This window comes from Garra rufa, chromosome 25, assembly GCF_049309525.1.
Source record: "Garra rufa chromosome 25, GarRuf1.0, whole genome shotgun sequence".
Taxonomy (NCBI): Eukaryota; Metazoa; Chordata; class Actinopteri; order Cypriniformes; family Cyprinidae; genus Garra; species Garra rufa.
The window spans coordinates 17,615,318-17,634,137 of NC_133385.1; the positions used below are offsets into that span (position 1 = coordinate 17,615,318).

The window sequence follows — 18,820 nt, forward strand, 5'->3', positions numbered from 1 at the left end:
ATAGAAAACATCTCTTTTAAATAGAAAAATATTTCAGAATTGTAAAAAACATTAAAAATCTTTTGACTTGTAGTGTCTGATCAAATATATGGATTTGATAATGCACAAAAATCATATATAGCAGCTTGAAATTTTTTTAAATATTCCAGGATAGATTTTGAATGTGACAATGTTCTTTTAAAGTTACCTAAATTAGTTCAAGTTACACTGTATTCTTGAATATTTGCATTTGCATATCCCATAGCAACTCAGAGGAGTTAAAATTTTAGAAAAATAAGGCTTTGGCTTTAGCAAATTCTACCGAAAGCAGATTCTAAAGTGAATAGATTATCTGCATCCAAAACAGAGCAATGTTTATTAAATATTTAAAAGAGCTGTTATAAACCACAGGGAAAACAGAAAATGATCATTTGCTGTTATGCTTTAACCAGTGTAAAGAGTTTCTGCGATGCAGGAAATACAAGGACGGTGCAAAATTAAGCCGCTTGAGATAAATATGCAAATATCCTCCTGGCATATTTAAAATGTAAACATCTTGGGTTAATAATATCACTGCTTCGCCTACCTACATTCCCCTCTGTAATCCAAGAGCCACATGATGCCTCGGGGACCCACATTTTTATCATTTTTTGTTAAAAATGCATGCTTGCATTCGCATTATGTCACTTTATGGCTTTCTTAAATGAGAATCACTTTAGCTTTAACCATATTTAGTTCACTTAAGCTGCGTTTTCTCTCTCTCTTGGTGGAAATGTAAATCCTCCGAGTGGCTGATACCCTCCACTCCGATCATTTGCTGAGTGCTGTGCAATTCCCATTTGTTTGCCTTTCAGTGATTGCACATTAATTACTGAAAGAGGCGATTAAACATCTCTTATTACACCAGGCCTCCCAGGCAGTCCACACGAGCTGAGCCAGCAGAGCTTGAAAGGGCTCCAAACGCTTATTTACATCCTTGACAACAGTGCAACTACCCCAAGCCTAAGCTAAAGTTGCTGCTCTGGCTCTAAGGCCAAACATCTTTGACAAGCCAAAGAATCAGTAAGAAAAAGATAAAGTGACAATTACAGTAAACTGCTTAAGGATCAAAGATGTGTCCACAAATCCCATACGGCAAAACAAGATCTTTTTTCTGGACAAACTATATTTCAAATATATGCTAAATATACTTTGTAAACAGTGAAGCTCAATTAAATTTACATTTTTAAAATTGAAAATTACTTGTCGTATACCAAATCATATTTATATGGAAGCCCATTTACACCACTGAATATATATATATATATATATATATATATATATATATATATATATATATATATATATATATATATATATATAAAAAGGTAATTGCAGCTTTTTATCTCACAATTCTGACTTTTTTTCTGGCAATTGCGAGTTTACATCTTACAATTCTGACTTTTATTCTCAGAATTGCACGATACAAACTCACCATTCTGACTTTGGTCTCAGAATTGTGAGATATAAACTCACAAATCTGTTTTCCTCAGAATTGCGTAATATAAACTCGCAATAGTGTCAGAATTGGGAGTTATCAAGTCAGAATTGTTAGACATAAACTCGCAATTCTGAGAAAATATAATACTTTTTTCCCCATCAAAACTGGACCTTATAATTCACAATTCTGAGAAAAAAAGGCAGAATAGCGAGGAAATAAAATCTGAATTGTGATATACAAACTCGCATTTGCAAGAAAAAGTCAGAATTGCAAGTTTTTATCTGAAAATTCAGACTTTATTTCTCACAGTTGTAAGTTCAAATCACACAATTCTGACTTTATAACTTGCAATTGTGAGTTTATATCATGCAGTTCTGAAGAAAAATGTCAGAATTGTGAATTTGTATTATGCAATGTTTACAAATGTTATGTTTGTATTCTATATATTTTAAAATGTATTTTGGGAGCAAGAAAATAGTCTACATTTACGCCTATTCATTATTTATTTTTATTCAAATATGTTCATGTGTTGTAGACAACATATAGTTTTTTTCCTTAAATGTGACATGTAAATGTATTTTCTTGGATTGAAATATATGGCGGGCCAAATATATTTGAAATACTGTTAAAAATTAATTTACATTTTTAAAATATATGTTGAGAAATATTCAAAAATAGGCAAATATATATATATTGGTTGAACATATTTACATAAATATATTTCGAAACATATGTTAGCAAATATATGAGTAAAGATAAATATTTTATAAAATGTATTTCCTATAAATGTATTAATGTTGGTTTATACTATGGGGCCATTGAATGCTTGAGTCTGATTGGCTGATATTGTTTGCATTATTTTCAGAGAAATGCACGGCGAACGTAGTTCCAGGCAGCACTTTACCGCATTACATGTCTATATCACTTCGCCATACGATTTCAGTTATTTCAAAGGTCCTTACAGCATAAAACAAAATAACCAAAACCCACAACGACACTGGCTAAACAACTAAATAAACAATAGGATAAAAACGTCAGATTATTTCCATGTTTTATTATGTACTGAAAGCACATACTCTCTTTCCCACTCTCTCTCCCTCACAGACGCACACACATACAGTTTGCACACATGTTAGCATACGTGCTAATGTTGTTAGCGCTATTCTGACAATTAACAACTTAAAAACTATATGACATTTCTCACAAGTGAGGTAACAACAGCATGGTCTTGAAGAAAATGAACTTAAATTTTCACTATTAGTAGAGACGATGCTGCTAATCACTTTTGAGAGACGCACAGATTTGAAAGAGGTAATTCACCAGCTTAATCTCTCTCTCTCCCTCTCTCTTTCTCTTTGTCAGCCTGTCTAAACTTCATTATTAACTGCATTAGTTTGCTATCAACAGCTCAAGTGTCGTTACTAGGTCTAAAATGACGTTTTGGAATTAGCAACAAAGGCATTGGATGAGTTGCGTAAGAAACTAATCTTACTCCCAATAGCTTTTTAAGGGCAAAAAAAACTGACAAATGTCTTGAAATATATCATCTGATCAATGTCTTGAGGTGTGGTAAGCTTTGGAACTCCAGCGAACCACAGTGAGAGCCATTATCCACAAATGGCAAAAACATGGAACAGTAGAGAACCTTCCCTGGAGTGGCCGGTCGACCAAAATTACCCCAAGAGTGCAGCGACGACTCATCCAAGAGGTCACAAAAGACCCCACAACAACATCTAAAGAACTGCAGGCCTCTCTTGCCTCAGTTAAGGTCAGTGTTCATGACTCCACCATAAGAAAGACACTGAGCAAAAATGGCCTGCATGGCAGAGTTCCAAGACGAAAATCGCTGCTGTGCAAAAAGAACATAAAGGCTCGTCTCAGCTTTGCCAGAACACATCTTGATGATCCCCAAGACTTTTGGGAAAATACTCTGTGGACTGACGAGACAAAAGTTGAACTTTTTGGAAGGTGTGTGTCCCATTACATCTGGGGGTAAAAGTAACACAGCATTTCAGAAAAAGAACACCATACCAACAGTAAAATATGGTGGTGGTAGTGTGATGGTCTGGGGCTGTTTTGCTGCTTCTGGACCTGGAAGACTTGCTGTGATAAATGGAACCATGAACTCTGCTGTCTACCAAAAAATGGACAATGTCCGGCCATCTGTTCGTGAACTCAAGCTGAAGCGAACTTGGGTTCTGCAGCAGGACAATGAACCAAAACACACCAGCAAATCCACCTCTGAATGGCTGAGGAAAAACAAAATGAAGACTTTGGAGCGGCCTAGTCAAAGTCCTGACCTGAATCCTATTGAGATGCTGTGGCATGACCTTAAAAAGGCGGTTCATATTCGAAAACCCTCCAATGTGGCTGAATTACAACAATTCTGTCAAGATGAGTGGGCCAAAATTCCTGCACAGCACTGTAACAGACTCATTGCAAGTTATCGCAAACGCTTGATTGCAGTTGTTGCTGCTAAGGGTGGCCCAACCAGTTATTAAGTTTAGGGGCAAACACTTTTTCACACAGAGCCATGTGGATTTGGATTTTGTTTTCCCTTCATAATAAAAAACTTAATTTAAAAACTGCATGTTGTGTTTACATGTGTTATCTTTGATTAATATTTAAATTTTTTGAAAGATTAAAGTGTGACAAACATGCAAAAAAATTAATAAAAAATCAGCACTTTTTCACACCACTGTATATATAGCCTACACACACACACACACACACACACACACACATATACATGAAAAAAAAAAAAAAAAATATATATATATATATATATATATATATATATATATACATATAAATGTACACAGTACACACACATATACTATGTAAACACAAACTTTTATTTTGGATGTAATTAATCATGATTAATCAATTTGACAGCAAGTAATAGAGTGTTTTCACGATGCGTCAATATTTGGCCATATTGGTGTCACTGAACCGAGAAAAAAAAAAAAAACTCCCATATTTTTTATATGGGACTATTGCTGCTGAAAATGATCAATTATTGTCATGTTTTGGGCTGTACTAATTGGTCAGACCAGGAAAAACCTTTGGAGTACTAGACAGAGCCAGAAGATGTAATAGGGTCATTCCAGCTGGAATCATCAAATTTTGGAAAAGTTCCCCACCTGACCTCCTCAGATTTGTCTGAAAAAAAAAAAAAAATCCATGTGATGGGTAATATGCCCAATAGATCATATACAAAATTTCAGATCTCTACTGTGCGTACTTTTTTCACAAAAAATCTGTAAAAAAAAAGTTTGTTTTTTACCCCGTTTTGGCATCACAGTCTGAGTGACCATGTTCAGACTGAAATATCTCCCGAACTAGTTGTGCCAGGTCCATGAAATTTCCTGGGCTAAGAGTCCTAGTCCAGAACTGCATGAATTACAACTCACAGCATTGTTACTGAATTTACACCTGAATGCTGGCCCTCTACTTTTCTTCGAAACTATTACTTTAAGAGTTTTCAGATGTCCATAGAAACCTCAATTTTCAATGTATAAGCATCAAACTTGGTAAATGGTCTGATATGTACCATGTCTTTCACATCCTTTGACATCAGACAATAGAGTCTTATGGATGTTGAGATATTAAGGTCCAAAAATTGAAAAACCTCATTTACACCAATGTTCAGAGCAATATTTCCCATGAATGACACCAGGTGTGAACATGAAACTTTGTTTTTGAAAGAGTTCTTATTGATAAAATATTTAAAAAATTGGGATGGGATTTTGCCTCATTTTTCTGTAATAATTTCATTACAGAAAAATAAGGGCAAAACCCCATCCCAATTTTTTTTTATATATTTTATCAAAAAGAACATGCCCTTTCAAAAAAAAAAAAAAAAAAAAAACTTTACCCTCATTCACCCCGTTTTAACACTAGCCGCTAATTAGTAGTTTTTGCTACCTGAGTAAAGTGTTCTTTGGTCACCATTAAACTAAATGATTGCGAGCCTCAATCATAATGGAAGCCGTTTCGCGTGAATTACGACCAAAAATCCATTTACTCGATGTACGTTAGCTTTACCTGCAGTTTAAGAAGAGCAGTGATTAGCGCTTTAAATGCTGCCAGACATGTGGGAGCGACAAAAGCCTCGTCCCTGCGGTGATTGATGTGACTCATGTGGCTTTGAATGGCTTTGCTGTCACAGATAAAGGGCCACAGACGAGATCCAAGTGGACAGGCCGCTTTTACCCTCCGGCAGCATCCTGCGTCGTTAGAGAAACTCACCTCAGCCGGTCTGACAGCCAACCCACCGGACAGTCCACAAGTCAGACACCTTGGCAGATAGAGATGTGAGTGAATGGATCCCCTCAAGGGAAAGAGATAGAAACAAGGAACGGCACTTTAATATCCAAAGCAGAAAATACGGCTAGAACTGTGCTTAAACTAGAGTTAGGGGACATAATGGATTTTAGAAAGTGAATAAAAGCCGCTCCATCAATGACAGGAATGATTTTGTAGCGGAAGAGGTTTTTGCCGGCGAGAACTGAAAAGAGGGGGAGTGCTGCTCTCTAGTGGACAGGATATGAAAAGCTAAGCAAAGCTAGGCTAACAAGGTGTTTACAAAGGGGAAATAAGACACTACACACGATATTAAGCCATTTTATCATTTTTTAAATGATCAAATGTTTCTTAGTTTTTATTAGATTTGATTCCGTGTGTAACCCACAAAAAATGAGTCCTTCAGAGCGTTAAACCATTATAATGATGGTTATTTTACATTATGCGCTAAATGAGGAAGAAATGAAAATAACAAGTAGAACGTTTAAAGCGATTGTTTTTTACAGTAACGAAGGGAAATATACAGTACATCTGGCAAATATGGAGTTGTTTAGTGTTGTATAAGTAGGAAAAAGAAGTCAACATCTTATTTGTTATGATGATGTACATGTACACATAATGAATATTACACAATTTTCTCACATAGGTTCACAACGAAGCTTTTTTTTTTGGTCTTTTTTGTAGATTTTTTTTTTTTTACATTTGAAGCACAATATTTTACAGTTTTTAGCAGAATGTCCTCCATTGTTGGCCAAAAAAGGGTGATTCAGTTGATATAAAAATATTAAAAGAAAGCTTTAAAAAGGAACAATTAACGTTACATGATATTTGCACATCCCCTGCACCACTGAAGTTAAACAGAAAAAGGACAACGTTCATTTCAACACAAATCGAACAGTAGTGGCATTTCTAATAATTTACACAACACACGTAATTTTCAAAATCCGATTATGTAGCTTGATTCATTCTGCAAATGGGCTTTAACCAAAAAAAAGAAAGGTTTGTAAAGTACATTGACAGGTAGCGTCTATTTAATGGGATACTTCTGCTGTGATTGACCTTTTTACAATAGATTTCCATCCTAGATCTGCCCAAAGAAAATATGGGACTTACTTGACATACAAAGCCCTTATGATTCATATGTCCAGACTACATGCATTAGACTCATTCTCTTATAAACACATGCCAATGTTACTTCTGTAACACCGTGCTTGCTTAGTTATAGCGAATTGATGTCTTATTAAGATAGTATGCTACAGTTTTAATTTGATTTCATATGATCAATATATTCTAAATCAGATTTCAAGTCAATTTTGGTGTATGCTGCATGTTTATCTTGTTTTATATATATGTTTTGGTACCTTTTATAAGGTAATAAAATATGTTGTTTTTTAATTACTCTTCCAGTAAACTTACAAAAAGGCTAGTAAAAATATGAATCCCTCTATCCATTCATCATTTATCAATCTCTTTGTCCACCTTTATGGCTATCTTCCATCAAACCTAAACTCTCCCAACACGTTTAATGCCTTTCATGAACGGTTGTGCATCGTGAAACACTTTAATACAGCATAAACTATGGCATTTTGAAAGAAAGAAAAAAGCTTATACTATTTTTTTGCATTGTGACTACAGTAAATACAGTACAGGATGTCACATCCCTCCAAATGTTTGATTTCTTTTTCATCATTCATCGTCATCGTCGCTTTTTCACTTAAGCCACACGGAGTTCACGAAAAGAATAATATCTGTTTCTGCAATAATATCCGTTTCTTTAAGAAAATGCATGAATGAGAGCAAAAGACACAGATAGAGGCATCGATGATTTAAGGAAAGCCCAAGACGGAAATAAAATAACTTTTAGTTTTTTTTGTTATTAGTAACTTGGGTGTTTAAAACACACATAAAACCACCTGCATTAGATACAACACTTCTTAATTTGAAAAAGCTTTTAAGAAAACACAGTTTTGGCCAGTGAGGGAACCTGTTGTTTGTTCAGCGCGGTTGTTGTGGTCATTTACCCTCACTGCTGACGTTGATTTATAACGGGTGCTGCATCTCGCTTAGGCTGGCAGGTGAGTTTGTGGGTCTGGTTGGCCGTTCGGGCCGAACGTCGTGGTCGGTTGGGGCCGCTGAATCCGAAATTTCAGAGTAGGCGACGATTCTTTTTGGTGGTACGATCCCTGAAAGATACAACCACATAGCAGCTTCTTAAAGGAACAGTGCATCCTCATGTGATTACAAACCTATGGCAAAATAACAGGTTTGAAATGACACGAGGGTGAGAAAATGGGACAAAAATATAATAAAATTATTAATAAGAATATTAAGAAAAAAATTTATTTATTATGTATGTACTTAATTAAAAATGCATTTAACAGTTAAAAAATAAATAGTTGAAAAATTAAGTTGAATTTTCAGAATTATTACTCCAGTCTTCAGTGTCACAGATCCTTCAAAAATCAATATAATATAATTATTATAATTATTTATTATAATTATCGATGTTAAAAACAGTTTTGGTAAGATTGACTGTTTATGAAATAAGAGAAAAATTTATCAGGGATTACACAAAAATATTAAGCAGCAAAAATTGTTTCCAACATTGATTATTATAATAAGAACTATTATTAATCGAGCACCAATAGTAAAAGAAATTAATTTGGCACCAAATCAGCATACTTGAATAATTTCTGAAAGATCCAGACAGTGAAGACCTTTGAAAAAAAAAAAAAAAACTCAATTATTTAAAACCTTTGACAGTGTAATTATTGTAAAATATTTTTTAATTATAATCAGAAAAAAATATTAATGTGGCTGTGTAAATGGAACTGATAAAGCAATTAAGAAAAAATGTAAAAAAGATAAATCAATACATATAATATAAGAAACAATAGAAATTATTCACATGTGGATAAAGTATTTTCTATTTGATTTTTCATATGTTTAACAAAAGTAATAAAAATGTAGATAAGTAAACAGTGACTACATGTAATTATATTACTAATTACTAATATAGAAATATTGCTCAATATTATAAAAATAAAATAATTAAAATAGAAAATAATGAAAATAATGTTACAAAATGGCTAATAATGCATTTTTAATTTGTTCAAGTTAATGGCTGCTGAAAATTATTTATTTAAAATTGTAATAATATTACAATTAATATTACTGTTTGTACGACATTTTTTATTTCAACAAATGCTCTTGGTATACTTTAATATACCAAAAATATGTTAAAAAAAATTATTCAATTACTCAATTATTACAAACATTTGACCATTAGTGTATCCAATTATTTTTTTAATTGTAAAATATTTTTATATTTACCATCATTTCTTGTGGCTGTGTAAATCAAACTAATAAAGCAATTAAGAAAAAAATAATTAATTAAAAAAAAGATAAATCAATAGATAATTTTTTTTTTTCAAAATCAGTAGATCATAATTAGCATAAGAGACTTATTTAAATAAATAAATAAATAAATAAATGAAATAAAAATAAACAAAATATCACTTATTCCAAACATTTGACCATTAGTGCATCTAATTATTATTTTTTAAATAATTTTCCAAAAATTGTTAAATATTTATTTTATTTATAATCAGTTTGTGTGGCTGTGTAAAATAAAACGTTTATAAAACAATTAAGAAATAAAATAATAAAAAATACTATAGATATAAAAAAAAGATCATAAATAAATAAATATAGATAATAATGAAAATAAATATATTAATTTCTCTTTACAAAATGACTTATAAATGCATTTTTAATTTAATTAGTTTAATGGCTGCTGAAAATTATTTAAAATTGTAATATTACAATTAATATTACTGTTTGTACTTCATTTTTGATTCAGTAAATGCTCTTGGTGAGCATAAGAGACTTATTTGAATACATAAATAAATAAAATAAAAATAAACTAAATATCAGTTATTCCAAAAAATTTGACCATTAGTGCATCCAATTATTTTTTTTTAATAATTTTTCAATAATTTTAAAATATTTATTTTATTTATAATCAGTTCATGTGGCTGTGTAAATGTAACTGATAACATATAAAACAAATAAGAAAAAAATAATTTAAAAAATCTATAGATATAATAAAAAATAGACTATAGATTATAAATAAATAAAAATAGAAAATTCTGAAAATAATTATATTAATTTCTCATTACAAAATGACCAATAAATGCATTTTTAAATTTAATTTGTTTAAGTTAATTTAATTAAATTGTAATAATATTACAATTAATATTACTGTTTATACTTCATTTTGTATTTAATAAATGCTCTTTGTGAGCCAAAGAAACTTCTTAGATTTTTAAAAAAAATCTGAATTATTCCAAACATTTGACCATTAGTGTATCCAATTATTTTGTATAATTTTTCAATTATGTTTCAGTATTTTTTATTTATAATCAGTTCATGTGTAAATGGAACTGATAGCAATTAAAAAAAGATCATTAATTAATAAAAAACAGATATAATAATAAAAAAAAATCAATAGATCATCATTATTCACACATGGACAAATAAAGTATAAAATAAAGTTTAATATATTTAAAAAACAATTAATTAATAAAAATGTAGATAAGCAAACCTAAATATCTTACTAATTACTAACCTAGAAAAAAAATGAAACAATTAATAAAAAAAAATTAATAAAAAAAAAATCTACAGATATAACTAAAAAAATAAATAGATCATAAATAAATTAAAATAGAAAATAATGAAAATAATTTGGTTAATTTTTCATCATAAAAATAATAATAAATGCATTTTTAATTTGTTCAAGTTAATGGCTGCTGAAAATTTTAATTGTAATAATATTACAATTATTATTACTGTTTGTACTTCATTTTTGATTCAATAAATGATCTTGGTGAGCATAAAAGACTTAAAAATATTTTTTGATTTATAATCAGTTCATGTGGCTGTGTGAAAGAAACTGATAAAACAATTAATAAAAAAATATTAAATTAAAATTCTATAGATATAACTAAAAAATAAATAGATCATAAATAAATTAAAACTGAAAATAATGAAAATAATTCTGTTAATTTCTCATCATAAAATGAATAATAAACCCATTTCTAATTTGCTCACGTTATTAGCTGCTGAAACTTTTAATTGTAATAATATTACAATTATTATTACTGTTTGTACTTCATTTTCGACTCAATAAATGGTCTTGGTGAGCATAAAAGACTTAAATATTTTCTTTATTTATAATCAGTTCATGTGGCTGTGTAAAAGAAACTGATAAAATAATTAATAAAAAAATATTAATTAGAAAATTCTATAGATATAACTAAAAAAAATAATAATAAAAACAGAAAATAATGAAAATAATTTGGTTAATTTTTCATCATAAAATGAATAATAAATGCATTTTTAATTTGTTCAAGTTAATGGCTGCTGAAAATTTAAAATTGTAATAATATTACAATTATTATTACTGTTTGTACTTCATTTTCGATTCAATAAATGATCTTGGTGAGCATAAGACTTAAAAAAATATTTTTGATTTATAATCAGTTCATGTGGCTGTGTAAAAGAAACTGATAAAACAATGAATAAAAAATTCTATAGATATAACAAAAAATAGATCATAAATAAATTAAAATAGAAAATAATAAAAATAATTCAGTTAATTTCTCATCATAAAATAAATAATAATAAACTAATTTCTAATTTGTTCAAGTTATTAGCTGCTGAAACTTGTTATTATTACAATTATTATTACTGTTTGTACTTCATTTTTGATTCAATAAATGATCTTGGTGAGCATAAAAGACTTAAAAAATATTTATATAATATTTAAAAAATCTCAGTTATTCTAAACATTTAACTATTAGTGTATCCAAATATTTTTTAGAATTTTTCAATACTTTAAAAATATTTTTATATTACAGTTTATACTTCATTTTTATTCAATAAATGCTCTTTGTGAGCAAAAGAGACTTTTTTTTAAACTGAATTATTCCAAACATTTGACTATTAGTGTATCTAATTATTTAGTATAATTTTAAAATAATTTTTCTATATTTTTTATTTATAACCAGTTTGTGTGGCCGTGTAAATGGAATGGTTTTATACGTTAATCAGTTCATATGGCTGCGTAAACGACGAATAATCTAAAACTCCAAAGTACCCTGGTAAATTTCTGTGTCAGCTCAACATCAGAAAGAACTCCAATTCAGCAGATGGTCTCCAGGTGACACTGGTTCTGTAAGAAATTTTCAAAGGAAAGAAAATGTCATTTACATTTAAGACGACACAACGGAGACAATCCAGAAGAATAAAGGTTGGCCGTTGACTCTTTGAGGATAATAACAAGATGTGAAGGTAATGAGGTCACAATAGCAGATGTGTTAGGAGTCATCGGGTAGAGTTAGTCACGCTGGAGGAACAAAAACAGAGCTTGCCTTTACTGTGTCATTCCACTGACGTGGAAGATCCTCGGGCTCTGGAGGGTAGGACATCCAAGACGGGCTCCGGTAGGAGGACGGTGGAGACAGGACGAAGTAGTCCGAGTAGCCGGGGCGGTTGGCAGATATGGCATATACTGCTGTCATTGGGTTTCCTGCAAAATAATGTTTTTTGTAGGGCTGTCAAAATTAACGCGTTAATCGCGCGTTAACGCAAATTCATTTTAACGGCACTAATTTTATTAACGCGCGATTAACGCAGCGCGCATTTCTGTTTGACCCACTACCTAGCCCATAGTTAAAGAAATGGATGCAGTGCTGCCAACCTAGCGAAAAGTGTCTAGCAAAAGTGTCACATACGAGTATGCACGCGAAAACGGCGTATTAAATGCACGTCAAACACATGCATAATTGCATATCATATGTACGCCAAAGTTCATTTCAGCTTGTTAATAGCACGCCAAATAGAAACAGAAAGTCGTGCTAGTGCGCATTTGCATGAGACCAGGCTCTCCAATCAGTACATTATAACCAAAACAATACATTAAAACATAAAAGAAGCAGGTTTTTGGGATCACATAACTTTAAATGGCTAAACTCCTAAAAAGTCAAAGGATCCTGAAGGCATTCAAACAGGAAGTTAAAAACAACGATAATAATGCAGGGAATAGTGACTTATGTCCAGATGCCGGTAAATGATTCTTTTCAGTGATTGAATCATGATCATAATTCAGGATTTTTTTTCAGTTATTATTTCATATTACTTTGGTTGTCTGATAACAGAAATATTACATCAAAACAATGGAAACAGTTTTGTTGAGAACTTGGCTGCATCAAATGACAGTATGTGGGCACCGAGAGGCAAACAAATGTAATAATAAATGTAGATTTTGCATGTTCAGAAGAAGTGAGCTGCCCTGTCCTGCAAATAATGTAAACAGGCTTGTGTAAGTAAATTGCTCAGTGCAAAGAAAGAGAAGTAATGGGAACCTGGTGTTTCTATGTTCTTTTTTTTCATGTGTCTAATAGACATGAACAAGTTATTTGAAAAACATCTATGACATTTGAAACAAGTTAGTCTAGTCAAGTATGGTTTCACTGATAATAAACACTTATTTGCTTAAAGCATCCATGCCAATGTTGATTAGAGTATTAAAAACTTTAAAAAGTGTTAATTTAAGGTACATTTAGAACAGATAAAAATGTGCGATTAATCGCGAGTTAACTCAAGACAACCATGCGATTAATCGCGATTAAAAAATTTAATCGATTGACAGCCCTAGTTTTTTGACATGTTTGGAAACTGATTCAAGTCCATTGTACGTGTTTAGAATACATTGTTTTATTGTTTTTTCCCTTCGTGGACGACATAAATACATCTGAATGAGCAGCTAAACCTAGCGTTCTACTTTAAAACAGATCTGTTAACCAAACACACACTGACCTGAGTAGCTTGTCATGGACTCGTCGACAGTGACAGCAGGGAAAGGAGCTCGGTTGATTGGCAGGTAGGGGGTGCCATTGTGCTGACTCATCTCTGAGGCCTCAGAGACTCGAGGCTTCAGACTCATGTCTGGTGTGGAGCTACAACAAGAGATGAAGGCGAATTGTTATAATGTGATCCAACCACCAGGGGGCAACGCTGGCCAGCATCGCCTCGGAGCCGCATAACACACCTCAATGCAGTCAGCGGCACTGACAACAACCATGCAAAGCACCTTTAATGCATGCCAGCCACAGCATCTCTGAGGAAAAAGGCTTATATAAATATACATGAGACTGATCTCAATAACGCTGGCAATGTGAGGCTGTAATGGTATGTGCTATGACACTGTCGGGGAAAAAAAATGTGCAAAAAAACCACCAGATGTTAATGTGCTGTATCTTTAAACATCAGTTGGAAATGTGTTTCTATCATATCTACCTCTAAGGGGGGAAAAACAGTCAGTAATCATCAGAAAAACTGATGAAAGATGTTAAGAACAAATAAATCAAAATAAGATCTAGATCTAGATCAACAAGCAAACTGTAACTTAATATTTTATTATTTACTAATATAAAAATGTTGTTCAATAAAAATAGAAAAGAATGAAAATTCGGTTAAGTTTAGGACTGTAGATTCTTAATTTATTTGCAGGCTAAATGTTACTTTCTTGATTGATTAGTTATTTCTTAATTTCAATTTTTTTTTTTCTGATGATCAGTGGCAAATTTGGTCTGCCATAAAAGGATACATTTATATATAAAAGTAGCTTTTATGTAAAGATATGATACAAAACCACAACAAAACAAAAATGGATGATTCAAATATTAATATTTATATGAATGTGTATTTTAAGGTTTCTTTCGACATTTTAGAAATGGTATATAATTAATATAAAATACTCCATAAAATGATAAATCTATATAATTAAAATACAAAAAAATGAATTTTGTATTATGCACTTAAACAATGCTATAAATATAATATAATATATAAAATAAGACAAAAATAAAATATATATTAAAGTTATATATTTAATTAATTTTACATTTGATTTTGTAGCATGTACTTAATGCTATAAATATAATATATATATTTAAGTTTTTTTATATATTTTAAAATTAATTGTACACTTGGTTTTGTAGCATGCACTTATTATATTAATATTGATATCATTATTCAATCAACAATTATATCAATATAACGGCTGTCAATAATATAACACAATATAATATATAATACAAAAATAATATAATAATACAAAAAATAAAATATATATTTAAGTTGTATATTTTTTAATTAATTGTACACTTGGTTTTGTAGCATGCACTTATTCTATCAATATTGATATTATTCAATCAATAATTATATCAATATATTTGCTGTCAATAATATAATATAATATATACTACAAATACAATATAATAATAAAAAAAATAAAATATATATTTAGGTTGTATATGTTTTAATTAATAGTACACTTGATTTTGTAGCATGCACTTATTCTATCAATATTAATATCATTGTTCTATCAATAATTATATCAATATAATTGCTGTCAATAATATAATATAATATATAATACAAAAAATAAAATATATATTTAAGTTTTTGTATATTTTTAAAATTCATTTTACGCTTGATTTTGTAGCATGTACTTAAACAATGCTATCAATATAATTCTGTCAATAATTCTATTAATATAATATAATATAATGCATGAGTAATATGAGTATGAATGTGTATTTGAAGGTTTCTCTCACCATCTTAGTGAAGTTCCAGGTGGGGCTCCGCTTCTCGGAGGGATGAGGGGTGGCGGGGAACCCAAACCCATATCAGGCAGCTGGGTAAACCTGAATCCCTGCAGAGCCAAGTGCAATCACCAATGAACTTTCAAAATACTTATATAATGACATATATCAACATAGCACCCTACACGCACAAGCTGTTTACTCAAAAATCAATACAAACAATAAAATGAACTGCAAACATCAGCAGCATTGAAGAATGGCACTCACTGGTTTGGGGAGGCTACACTGGTGCATATCCGGCCCAAAAGAGGAACCGCGCTGTAGAGCTCCACTGGGGTGGTTCATAGTCCCAGGTGCACTGGTAACCCCATCCAGGTAAGCGCTACCATGGCTGGGGTTGTACGGACTGTGAGGGTGGTGGTGATGGTGGTGGTGGTTGCTCGGGGTTGGCTCGGCAGAGGCCAAACCAAATGCGTTGTCCAAGAGAAGGTGCATCTGCTGCCTCACTTCATCAATGGAGGGCTGCGAGCTCAAGGTGGACGAGTCAGAGTGACCTTTGACCTGGTGGCCACCACCGAAACCCAAGGAGCTCAGAAGGCGGTCCACATCCGTCTCTTCAAATGGCTCGGGCTCACCCTGAGGTGGGTTCAATGACGAGACATTATCAAATGATTTGTTAAATATTCTTTTGTTACTGTATTTGTATTTGGGTTTGCATGTTTCAAGGTCCTGAAATGTTCTGTTCATTTACAGTTTTTAATTAAGCTTTTAAATCACATTTTTATTAGAGAAGACTAAGGGTCACTTGCATAGCAAAAAATCAGCACAGCTGTTATCCAATATCACATTTCCAATCTAAATCTATGAAACGAAATATTTTATTAATTATTAATCTAGAATAAAATATCTTTTAGTTTCCCTCATATGTCTGTACACTTAAACGTCAGTTAAAAATGTATTCCTACTTTACCTACCCCTTTGGGGTCAAAAATCAATTGAGAAATTGACATTTATTTTAGGAAAAAGAGACATCAGTAAGATAAATAAATGTTATTAACATGTGGATAAAGTATTTGCTATTTTACCACATTCAAAAATACATTTATTAATTAAAATGTAGATGAACCAAATTAAAACTAATAAACAAATGAATATGTTACCCAATTAATAACACAGAAATAATAGTGATAACATGAATAAAAATGATAAAACAAAAAATAATATTTTAATTTGTCATTACAAGATACATTTTTTTAATTTGTACAAGTGTAAGAGATTTTTATATATATATTTTCTTGGCTTGAGAATTATTTTCTATTGATCAATTATTCTGTTGACATATTGGTTTCATAATTGATTGAAGTTATTTATTTATTATTAATTTATTTATGAAGAATTTGTAAAAAAAAAAAAAAATATATATATATATATATATATAGTTAAAAACAACTATTTTATTTTTTTTTTATTTATTATTTTGTTTTTTATTTATTAAACTATATATATATATATATATATATATATATATATATATATATATATATATATATATATATATATATATATATACACAGTATGTCACAAAAGTAAGTACACAGTATGTCACATTTCAGCTATCATTTCAGTATATCTTCTCAAGGGACAATACTATAGAAGTGAGACTTGGATATACTTTAGAGTAGTCAATCTGCAGGTTGTATAGCAGTATAGATTTACTGTCCTCTAAAAAAATAACATAACATACAGCCATTATTGTCAAAATAGCTGGCAACAAAAGTGAGTACATCCTAAGCGAACTTGTCCAAAGTGTCAATATTTTGTGTTAGCACCATTGTTATCTGGCACTGCCTTAATCATCTTGGGCATGGAATTGACCAGAGCTGCACAGGTTGTTGCTGGGATCCTCTTCCACTCCTCACGGAGCTGCTGGATGTTAGACACATGGTACTTCTCCACCTTACTCTTGAGGTTGCCCCACAGGTGCTTAACAGGGTTCAGGTTTGGGGACATATTTGGCCACCTCATCACCTTAAGCTTCCTCAGCAAAGCAGTTGTCATCTTGGTGGCGTGTTTGGGGTCATTATGTTGGAAAACTGCAGTTCGGCCTAGTTTCTGAAGGGAAGGCATCATGTTCTGCTTCAGAATGGACAGTACACAATGGAATCCATGTTTACTTCAATGAACCGCAGCTCCCCAGTACCAGCAGCACTCATGCAGCCCCAGACCATGATGCTACCACCACCATGCTTGACTGTAGGCAAGACAAAATTTTCTTGATACTCCTCAGCAGGGCATCACCACACATGCTGGACACCATCTGAGCCAAACAAGTTTATCTTATAGTCTCATCAGACCACAGGACATGATTCCAGTAATTCATGCTCTTGGACAGGTTGTCTTCAGCAAACTGTTTGTGGGCTTTCTTGTGAGCCAGCTTCAGATGAGGCTTCCTGATGAGACAACGCCTATGCAAACCGACTTGTTGCAGTGTGCGGCGTATGGTCTGAGCACTGACAAGCTGACCTTCTACTTCTGCAACCATTAAAGCAATGCTGGCAGCACTCATGCATCTGTTTTTTGAAGCCAGATTCTGCGCCTGATGCACAGAACGAGTGCTCAACTTCGTTGATCGACCCTTGCAAGGCCTGTTCCGAATGGAACCCATCTTGGAAAACCACTGTAGTGTAACTCGGTTTCAGGGTGTTACTGAACCTCTAATAGCCTTGGCCATCTTTGTGGAGAGCAACAATTCTAATTCTTAAATCCTCAGAGAGTTCTTTGCCATGAGATGCCATGTTGAACATGCAGTGGTCAGTATGAGAGAATTGTACTTAAATACCAAAATTTTTGCTCTATAACAAGATACACAACTTTGTATGGTCCTGCCAAGCAGACAAAAACATAAACATGATGAATAGGACATGCGGCTTTGCATGGTTAAACAACATACTGCTGTTATCACTTTTGTTGCCAGCTATTTTGACAATAATGGCTGTATGTTGAGTTATTTTCAGAGGACAGTTAATCTATACTGGCTTCACATTGACTACTCTGAAATATATCCAAGTTTTATTTCTACAGTATTGTCCCTTGAGAAGATATACTAAAATGGTTGCTGAAATGTGAGGGTGTACTCACTTTTTTGAGATACCATATAGTTAAATACTAAATAAATATTAAATGCTATATTTCATTCAGTGTACTAACACTATCAATATATAATATAATAATATAATACAATATAATATGCATGACCTGAATATGAGTAAAAGTATTTTTACAGAACAGGATTAAATTTAAAGCTTAGTACTATCCAGCTATCCCGATATCGAATTTCCTATCTAAGTGATTTAAAACGCCATTATTATATTTACGTACAATGACG

The 18,820-nt window shown here is 31.7% G+C and overlaps 2 protein-coding genes across 2 annotated transcripts in view; one reads left to right on the top strand and one right to left on the bottom strand.

Moving 5' to 3' along the window:
• The window catches only part of LOC141301367 (UPF0606 protein KIAA1549L-like), a 55,855-nt gene extending 47,936 nt beyond the window's left edge, over positions 1-7,919 (top strand). Inside the window, exons 15-16 of the mRNA XM_073831608.1 lie at positions 5,631-5,775; positions 7,832-7,919. Coding sequence (XP_073687709.1) covers positions 5,631-5,775; positions 7,832-7,919 — 233 coding nt within the window. The remainder of the gene's footprint in view (positions 1-5,630; positions 5,776-7,831) is intronic.
• Positions 6,077-17,445, bottom strand: LOC141301368 (UPF0606 protein KIAA1549L-like). Its single transcript, XM_073831609.1, has 7 exons — positions 17,377-17,445; positions 15,703-16,071; positions 15,448-15,545; positions 13,646-13,785; positions 12,199-12,356; positions 11,925-11,999; positions 6,077-7,947 (listed from the first exon to the last, which is right to left on the bottom strand). Exons 1-6 carry the CDS (start codon positions 17,443-17,445, stop codon positions 11,970-11,972), a joined length of 864 nt encoding a protein of 287 aa, XP_073687710.1. The 3' UTR covers positions 6,077-7,947; positions 11,925-11,969.
• Positions 17,446-18,820: the final 1,375 nt, after the last annotated feature.

Bases quoted from the DNA above. Each gene is read 5' to 3' on its own strand.
- LOC141301368 (XM_073831609.1), bottom strand. From the start codon at position 17,445: ATGTCCCCAAACCTGAACCCTGTTAAGCACCTGTGGGGCAACCTCAAG. The intron at 16,072-17,376 runs GTGTCTAACATC...AACCCACCTCAG, and splicing joins GTAAGGTGGAGAAGTACCAT to GGTGAGCCCGAGCCATTTGA. The intron at 13,786-15,447 runs GTGAGAGAAACC...CTCTTGTTGTAG, and splicing joins CCTGGAACTTCACTAAGATG to CTCCACACCAGACATGAGTC.